The sequence below is a fragment of the Chiloscyllium plagiosum genome, chromosome 13 (genome assembly GCF_004010195.1).
Source record: "Chiloscyllium plagiosum isolate BGI_BamShark_2017 chromosome 13, ASM401019v2, whole genome shotgun sequence".
Classification (NCBI taxonomy): Eukaryota; Metazoa; Chordata; class Chondrichthyes; order Orectolobiformes; family Hemiscylliidae; genus Chiloscyllium; species Chiloscyllium plagiosum.
Genome location: NC_057722.1, coordinates 78,137,476 through 78,147,367, shown reverse-complemented (window position 1 = coordinate 78,147,367; position 9,892 = coordinate 78,137,476). Strand labels below are relative to the sequence as shown.

Genomic DNA, 9,892 nt, shown 5'->3' with positions numbered 1-9,892 from the left:
TAGCTCCTTGAAAGTGGAGTCGCAGGTAGATAGGATAGTGATGAAGGCATTTGGTATGCTTTCCTTTATTGGTCAGAGTATTGAGTACAGGAGTTGGGAGGTCATGTTGCGGCTGTACAGGACATTGGTTAGGCCACTGTTGGAATATTGTGTGCAATTCCGGTCTCCTTCCTATCAGAAAGATGTTGTGAAACTTGAAAGGGTTCAGAAAAGATTTACAAGGATGTTGCCAGGGTCGGAGAATTTGAGCTACAGGGAGAGGCTGAACAGGCTGGGGCTGTTTTCCCTGGAGTGTCGGAGGCTGAGAGGTGACCTTGTAGAGGTTTACAAAATTATGAGGGGTACGGATAGGGTAAACAGGCAAACTCTTTTCCCTGGGTTGGGGGAGTGCAGAACTAGAGGGTGAGAGGGTAAAGATATAAAAGAAACGTACGGGGCAACTTTTTCACACAGAGGGTGGTACGTGTATGGAATAAGCTGCCAGAGGAAGTAGTGGAGGCTGGTACAATTGCAACATTTAAGAGGCATTTGGATGGGTATATGAATAGGAAGGGTTTGGAGGGATATGGGCCGGGTGCTGGCAGGTGGGACTAGATTGGGTTGGAATATCTGGTCGGCAGGGACAGTTTGGACTGAAAGGTCTGTTTCCATGCTGTACATCTCTGTGACTCTCTGAATGAAAACCTCTCATTCGTGAGTTCATTCCAGTGCAGCCATGATGGGCCAAATAGCCTCCTTCTGCACTGCATTGCATAATTTGATGAGTCAGGAAATTTCTTTACTGGCCACAGAAATGAGGTGACTTGCAGCTGCAAAATTATAATGTGTGAAATTATTTTTTGAAAAAGGGAACATTAGGAGAGATCCTGTAGACCAGTCTTACTCTAGTCACGGTCCTGAGTTTGGAGAAAAACATTAAAGCCAGCACAAGGTACATATCACATTGCAATAGTTGCAGGTTAGACTTTACTAGGCTAGCTGAAGAAGGGCTCATGCCCAAAACGTCGATTCCCCTGCTCCTTGGATGCTGCCTGACCTGCTGTGCTTTTTCAGCAACACATTTTCAGCTCTGATCTCCAGCATCTGCAGGCCTCACTTTCTCCTAGCTAACACATAGCCAGGAAATATCGCACTTACAGCTGCTCTCTTCAAATTACTGCTTGCATTAATACAAATAGTTTGTCCTAGTTAATGAAAGATTGGATTACATTTGAAATATCAATTCTCATACCCTGAGATTAACTAGGCAACTGTAAATCGATAGGTGCATGGGTCAGTAAACCACTATGGTAAAAACTCACCACAGCACCAGGACTGCTCTCTGAGTGTGTGTGAGAGAAAGAGAAAGAGAAAGAGAAAGAACTTGGAGGTGGTTTAACTGGAGGTCTCACCTAGCCTGGAGGCGAGATCTAGAGGTCGGTGCTTCACGGTAACCTCAGCCAGTGAAATATTCCGCCCTCCACTAGATACTCCTAACATTGTCGACAGTGAACATTGCTGTCCATCCCAAAGAGAACACCAAAAACATTGACGTAAAACAAAACTCTCACAATAAAATCTGAATTAATTTTAGTTTTTACAAAGTTGGCGCCCTTCACAACCGCCGAGGCGGTGCCCACAACTTTAATGAAGCTAAACTTTAAAAATCAAGCTAAATAGTAATATTAACGCACCCCACCCCTCACTATAAAACGACACAACGGGCTGAGGTTGCCTGGAAGCCGGCAGGTCTCACTGAGAACCGGAGAGCCCAGGTTACCGTTTCAGACTCAGATATTACCCTCACCCCCTTCACCTCGGTCAATCTTACCGGCCGACTACTCGACCCTTTGATCTTGGCGGCGGGGTCATACACGTGGCACCTGACCGACGTGGAGCCAACATCGACGGCCAGAACGTACGTGTCACTCCGGCGAAGGCCATTTCGGACAGACCCCATCCCGGGGGCTGGGGGGGGGGAGAGAGAGAGAGAGAGCGAGCTGGGAGCCGGGACACTTCCCCCAAACCCGCGGGAGGGACAACTCAGACACTCAGGAGGCGGGGAGCCATGAAACAAGGCTGGCTGATTAAAAATAAAAACCCGCGGGGGGCGTGAGAGAGAGAGAGAGAGGAAACACTGACAAAACAACAACAACAACAAGGCAGGTGCTTTAAAAAGAAAATCTAAGGTTGGAGGGGGTTTGAACCGCAAGAGAAGCGAGGGGTCTCCAGCGGAAGGTAGCAACAAACACGGAGTTTGTTACTTTGTATCAAAGGAAATGTATCCAAGTGAAACACTCGCATCCTCGCGCTGGGCCTGCCCACAGCGGGATCCCCGGCCACTGAACGGCATCGTGATTCCGCTCAGGCTGCCGTGCCCCTAACGAGCCCCTCCCAGACCCCCCCCAAAGTGAAGGGACGGCTGCTTCCTCCACCCCCCCTCACCCCGCCCCCTGTGACGCAGCGCATCAGCCCATGTGAAAGGGGAGGTGCCCGGCGCAGAGCCATCGCTGATGTTCTCGTTGTTTGCAGTCGGTAGTGTAAACACACCCTTCCCTCCAAACCCACCGGGTTATCGGGCAGCGCCTCCAAATAAACCGGTTGGACTATAACCTGGTGTTGAGTGATTTTTAACTAAATTAATTAGTCCCATTTGCCATCGTATGCTTCCAAACCCTCCCTGTTCACGAACCCATCCGGATGCCTTTTAAATGTTAAACATGATGTGGAGGTGCTGGCTTTGGAGTGGGGTGGACAAGGTCAGATGTGACACGACACCAGGTTTACTTAAAATCACAAGCTTTCTGAGCGCAGCTTCTTTTCTGGTGATATCAGTCCACCTGACTAAGGAGCAGCGCTCCAAAAGCTTGTGATTTCAAATAAACCTGTTGCACTATTTGGAGATGCAGGTGTTGGACTGGGGTGTACAAAGTTAAAAATCACACAACACCAGGTCGTAGCTAGTGTGCTTCCAATTAAACCTGTTGGACTATAACCTGGTATTGTGTGATTTTTAACTGTTACACTATAACCTAGTGTCATGCTCTGAAAGCATGTGATTTCAAATAAACTTATATTGGACTATAATCCAGTGCCATGTGACTTCTGACCTTTTAAATATTGCAATTGTATCCACTTCCACCACTTCCTCTGGCAGCTAGTTCCACATATGCACCACCCTCTGCATGAAAAAACTGCCCCTTAGGGTCCCTCTTCAATCTTTCTCCCTCACCTTAAATGTACACCCTCTAGTTTTGGACCACATCCTGCCCCAGGGGGAAAAACCTTCTCTATTTACCCTATCCATGCCCCTCATGATTTTATAAACCTCTAATAAGGTCACCCCTCAGCCTCTGATGCTCCAGGGAAAATTTAGTTTTGTGTCAATGGCTCCCTCACTGAAAAATTTCCAACCTTACAACACTCCACAAATGGACACGATTGGCTTGAAAGCACGTCAGGACTTGTCCCTTGGTGCTACTTAAATGCACCCTGCTTTTTCCCAATAGGTGCTGCCAGACCTGCTGAGATTTTCCAGCAACTTCTGATTTTGTTTCAACTTCAATGCAAGTCTTCCCGTGAATAATGCAATTCTGTGGATCTATCTAAATCCTCACAGAATAAGGAACAGTCATCATCTCAAATGCAGCAAAATACGATGGATGCTGGAAATCTAAAACAAAAACATAAATTGCTGGAGAAACTCAGGTCTGACAGCATCTGTGGAGAAAAGAACAGGTTTAAATGCAGAGGTCTTTTTCCCAGGGTAGGGGAGTCCAAAACTGGAGGGCATAGGTTTAAGGTGAAAGATTTAAAAGGGACCTAAGGGACAACTTTTTCAAACAGTGGGTGGTCTGTGCCTGGAATGAACTGCCAAAGGAAGTGGTGGAGACTGGTACAATTATAACATTTAAAGGCATCTGGATGGGTACATGAATAGGAAGCATTTAGAGGAATGTGGGCCAAGTGCTGGCAAATGGGATTAGATCAGTTTAGGATACGTGGTCAGCTTGGATGAGTTGGACCGAAGGGTTTGTTTCCGTGCTGTATAACTCTAGGACTCTTCTTCAGAAGAGGATTAGAAATGCTGCCAGTTTTTAAATTCAATTATTTAGACTAGATTAGATTTTCTACAGTGTGGAAACAGGCCCATTGGCCCAAACCAGTCCACACCGACCCTCCGAAGAGTAATCCAACCAGACCCATTTCCCTCTGACTAATGCACCCAACACTATGGGCAATTTAACATGGCCAATTCCCCTGACCTGCACAACACTAGCATTTCATTAACTCAATCTATCTCATAGGGATTCCCACATGCTCACCACCCATGTCTTTTCCAACATCTCCTTTCCAGACCTTCCTCAGGCAAATCAACTTTAAAATTCCACTTCTCACCATTATATCAACATTGTTTAAAGTGATCAAAGAAGTTGACAGTGATGGAAATAAATTATTTCCTCTGGTAGGAAGGTCAGAACAAAAGCATGTCACCTAACTTAAACTACACCAATACGCGATCTTACCTGAAAGGACTTTGCCACAAAACCAAAAAACTGTGAATGACCACAAAAAGCTGCTATAACTGGGTCAACTGAAGATGATATCTGACAAGATTTTTTTTCCCCAGTATCAATCGACAGAGTAGGTTAAAGGGGCCAAATGGCCGACTCCTGTTCCAATTTCTAATGATTCTAAGGGTTAAGAAACCATATAAAGATAAAGCTCCGAGAAACAGACCAAGATCAATGGTCTTATATGCATTTTCCATTTTGATGTTAGTGTCACCTTTGGCTGTTTATTCCTAACCCGGCAATTTTCCTCAATTTATTTGTATTTTAATTTATTGCATCTTCAAAAAGACCTAAACCTTCACAGCTGTCGAGCCTAGGGATGTCTCCAATCAAAATAGTAATTTCTCCCTCTTCTTAATACTGTGTTGTGGTATTCACTGGATACTTCAACAGGATACATTTGTTGGAGAGGTAAAAAGACAGAAAAATAAAGTGTCCCATCCCCCTCAACACACACACACTGCAAATATTAGGATTGGTAGAAAAAAAATGATTTTTTAAAAGTTCAACTGTACAACAGGAAAGTCATCAATGCAAAATAAACTGGCATGAGTTCCAACATTCCAGGATGACACTGTCCTTGATCTGTGGTTTTGCAATAGTAACCTTGGTGATAATGAAAATATAAAAAATGGAACACTAATCTGGTCATTAGGTGCAAGATTAGATTAGCTATCTCTTGTGGCAGGAAAGATGAGTGTTTAACATGAAGTTCAAATGTTGAAAAAAACCATAAAATCTGCATTGATGGTATAGATTGGCTTGATTGCAAAAGTATCGTGTATTTTCACTAAAATGTAGCAAACTGTAACACTGGTTATTTTTAAATCATGTCGACTGGCAACTTGGAATACTATATTATGAATTGTTGGGTGGAACTCGTGAACAGGAGTAGGCCATTCTTCCCCTCTAGCCTATTTGACCACTGTTAGATGACTGATGATTTGTATCTCAACACCACAAACCTGCTGTGATTTTACAATCCTTGCCAACAATATTTAAGTTGGCATTATAATTTGTAAAGGGTATAAGTTTTTTTTTGAGGGGGTGCAAGGATTCCAAGTTTCTATGATGCTTTAGTTGAAGTGCTTTCTAACATCACCTCTGAATGGCTAACTGCAATTTTAAGTGATAAAACAGAATTGCTTAAAATTCTGAGTAAGATTGGCAGCATTTGTGGGGGAGAACAAAACACAGCCAATATTTCTGGTCAATGAGCTTTCTAACTTTTAAGGTTTTTGGGCCTGTAAATTGAGGGCATGGAGAAAGAGTTTATGCGCTTTAACTACAGATATAGATTAATCCAGTCATTATATTGTTTGTAAAGAGAAAAATAAAAGTTCCCATTTAACTGGTAAATTAATCTCCCTTTACCTCCTGGGATCCATTGTACCTTTCTTCAAATAAGGGAATAAACATTTCAACATTCTTACTGTTTACATCACTTAAGCTGGTTGCCACATTGACTACATACCTAGCAATGATTTTGTTTTCCACCGTTTCAATTTCTGTAGATTAGAAATTACAAATTGGAGTGTAGAAACAGGGAAACAGACACTAGGTGAACCACACAATTTGTAAAATAATTTTGTGAAATAGTGACACAGAATTTATAATCAACCATCCTGGCAGAGTTCAGTACACATATTAGATTCTGAGGTTAAATTACACCCTGCACAATAAGTAAATGCACAGAGTTCGGATAAAATTTCCATGCGCTCAGTAAAAGAACATAGGACTTCTTTTAACCCTACACTTCCCAAGTTGTTACCAATTACTAAATAACAGAATGTCGGCAACACATTTTGAACACTTGTAACAAAATGCTTTATTTGTAATATTGAGCTTGCCTTTACACGTCAGCAGAAAGTGCAACATTGAATTGTACTGTTATTAGCCAGTAATATCTCCATTGTTTAATACATAAAATGTAAAAAGTCCACATTTGTCAATAAATATGATTCATGTGTCACCAATGTCTGTTCACTGTACATCTTTCTTAGTCCAATGTGATTCATGTGAAAAGGCTTTAATACAATGTTAAGAATACTCATAAAAGCAAAATAATTTTAACATTGATAAACATTAAAATGTTTTTGTGTCATAAAGTTAAAATTCTTAAAGTATTCTAAAACAAAAAGATTACAAGTAAATGCATAGAACCTACAAATCAGGCAGTAGATTTGAAATTTTCCGGTTTCTATAAAACAATCTTGAAAGCACTTTCTACAACATCTACAGCAGAAGATGAATTTTTCTTTAGTCATATAAAATATATTGTTTTACATGAACACAATCAGGCTTTTGGTGTTTTAACTGTACACTGGACATAATTGATTACATTGAATAAAAATGAAAATTACTTGAAATTTATATAAACGAAAATGATCACACATGTTGAGATGAGATATTGCAGTAGGAGATTCAGATGATCCCTGGATGACGGATGGTAGTTTCACAAGGTATCAGATGTGGACAAACGTGGGGCATCGGATGACACTAAACATGGATCTGGAGTACCTTTTAAAAGATTGAACACAATTAAAATTTAATGCCCATTTTCAATTACAGTATTTACACCATTTCAGTACAGCTAAGGACATTTCTAGAAAATATTTCAACATTTCAAAGCACTGGTTTTAGCATGAGTCATAACTCATTTTAACAACCTGAGTATTAAAACAAAAGCATTTCAGCAAACACTAGGGCATTTAAATTTCTGGATCTTAACCAATAAATTACACCACTTTAACACAAAATTCAAAGTACCTGGACTCAATAATTACATTAAAACAAAGAACTGTGGGTGCTGGTAATCAAATGGAAACAGAAATTACTGGAGATGCACAGCACGTCCGGTACCATTCACGGAGAGAGAACACAGTTACCATTTCAAGCCCAATAACTCTTCTTCAGAACACATGCTAAAGACATCATACCAAACTCAAAACATTAACTTTGTAAAGAGAGGATGCCAGACTCGCTAAGTTTCTCCAGCAATTTCTGTTTTTGAAATCAACAATTACAAGACAAGACAAAGAATAAGAACGAAATATCGGTACAAAATAATATATAACACACTATTCTGGTTGGATCTATATTTTCAATACATAAAATGTGACCATTAACTAAACCAGTAGATGGATAAGATCTTTTACATAAAGGAAAGGAAAAGTGACACAAAATAAAGTAGTACCGATCATAATGTGGACTTATAGAACTGCAGTATTAATGGGTCGTTGCTTTTACAAAATAAAATTAACCATGTATTTCCAAAAAGAAATTCTGAATAATTTTGTTTAGTCAAACAGGGACATCACTCGGAACCCTGAGAAACTCATTCGGACCAACAATTTTTAAGTGGACAGACAGAGTGTGATGCTTTCGATCATTGCTGTAATTAATAAGCAAACAGCTTTATCCAGATGATCAAGCAATTTTCAAACTTTAACAAGTTGGTTTAGTAGGTTAATAAGGAATAATCTACCAAGGAAATGAGAACTACATACATTAAATTTAAAAGTGAACCATCCACAAGCTTCAGAATACTATATGTAGTCTTTCATTTTACATTTTAAGCTGTGATAAACTAACTAAAAGAAATAAATTCAAAACTAAGTCATAATTTGTTACATCACAGTGCAGACCATAAACTGGAATCAATTAAATTCAGAATTAGAGTTTCTGCCCACTTACAATGGAAGGGTAGAAATGTCAAGGTACAGATCTCAAGCTGAATTCAAAACCAAAATTGTTATAACAAAAATTAAATAATTACTATTTAAACTTTTGGAGCTCACATGAGAACATATATTAAAAATGACAAGATTTGACTACACTTCTCACAGTTGAGACTTATCTACCAGTACAGGGAAGTTATGATCAGCCTCGCAAGCGAAAATCAGAGATTTCGAGTTGGATCATGTATGAGATTAGCATTGCTGAAGCTAGAAAAATGGCAAGATGACAAGTGATATCATGCTTTTGCAATTAAGTACAGTGCACAATCCATACTGAAAGTAAGGCAACAAACAGTAAATATCTATCAACTGCCAGTCATCATTAATTCACAAGAAATGCCACAGAAACAGGGAAATCATCATTTATACTGTACAAAAGGAGAAGTTGGCAATTAACTCTGGCGAACGTCTCAGTTAATGATGACTGATAGTTAACTATCAAGCTTTAAATTTTAAACCAGGCAGGTTGACTGATATTAGCCTGTGAACTGAGCCAGAGAATGGTGTCACATATTTTATTGACTTGAAACAGGCAGAGTAGGTGTGCACATTCTTCTTGTCTGCAAAAACATGGCCCTTGTATTAATGTATGTAACTTCTAGCAATGCTGTACACCCGACTCATGATTCTAAATGGTTTGTTTGTGTAATCTGTCACACACTTGGCATTATTGAGCAAGTGGTATCCAATCGCTGAATCACATTTAATGTTAGACAGTGTTGAGTGTTTTGCAAGCGCAAGTTGGTTGAGTACGATCATATTTTGCTTTTTACTAACAGCCAAATGGATATACTGTTTGTATGAGCTGCCAGTTTCTGGAATGCTAGGCCGACATACCTATCATCACACTGGTAAAGAAATTCATATCACCACATTACTTGTTTATGAGATAGGCAGAATTTCTTTTTGGCTTGATATTTGATTTGATTTCTTGTAGTCAAATGTACCTTGTACAGTGAAAGGCTTTGTTTGCGAGCAATACAGGTAGATCACAGTAAGCAAGGAAAGAGAGATCATGGGGTGCTTAGACAAAGTGAGGCATACACAGTTACACTGCACAGGAGGTACATGAAGAAAGATCAGCATTAACAGGATCAACAGTATTAGAAGTTAGAGAGTCCATTCATCAGTCCAATAACAGCCAGAAAGAAGCTGTTGCTGAACCTGCTGCTGTGTGAGTTTAAGCTTCTGTATCTTCTGCCTGATAAGAGAGGTTGTAAGACAGCATTACCGTGATGGGATGGATCTTTGACGATGTTGGCAACCTTTCCGTGGCAGTAAGGTGTAAATGGAGTCTGTGGAATGGAGCTGAAAATGTGTTGCTGGAAAAGCGCAGCAGGTCAGGCAGCATCCCAGGAGCAGGAGAATCGACGTTTCGGGCATGAGCCCTTCTTCAGGAATGGGGAGAGTGTGCCAAGCTGGCTAAGATAAAAGGTAGGGAGGAGGGACTTGGGGGAGGGGTGTTGGAAATGCGATAGGTGGAAGGAAGTTAAGGTGAGGGTGATAGGCCGGAGTGGGGGTGGTGGCGGAGAGGAAGAAGATTGCAGGTTAGGAAGGTGGTGCTGAGTTCGAGGGTTGGGACTGAGACAAGGTGGGGGG

At 40.7% G+C, this 9,892-nt stretch overlaps 2 protein-coding genes across 8 annotated transcripts in view; both read right to left on the bottom strand.

The window, feature by feature from the left end:
* The window catches only part of gk5 (glycerol kinase 5), an 86,415-nt gene extending 84,027 nt beyond the window's left edge, over window positions 1-2,388 (bottom strand). Inside the window, exon 1 of one of the 3 annotated variants that reach the window (XM_043702789.1) lies at window positions 1,811-2,388. In XM_043702789.1, coding sequence (XP_043558724.1) covers window positions 1,811-1,939 — 129 coding nt within the window. In that variant the 5' untranslated portion in view covers window positions 1,940-2,388. The remainder of the gene's footprint in view (window positions 1-1,810) is intronic. The other 2 variants (XM_043702787.1, XM_043702790.1) reach the window with 2 other exon arrangements.
* A 3,975-nt stretch (window positions 2,389-6,363) lies between these two features.
* Window positions 6,364-9,892, bottom strand: part of xrn1 (5'-3' exoribonuclease 1) — a 120,640-nt gene continuing 117,111 nt past the window's right edge. For all 5 annotated transcript variants that reach the window (XM_043702786.1, XM_043702782.1, XM_043702785.1 and 2 more), the window contains one exon: window positions 6,364-7,073. The gene's annotated coding sequence lies outside the window, so the exon portion shown is untranslated. The remainder of the gene's footprint in view (window positions 7,074-9,892) is intronic.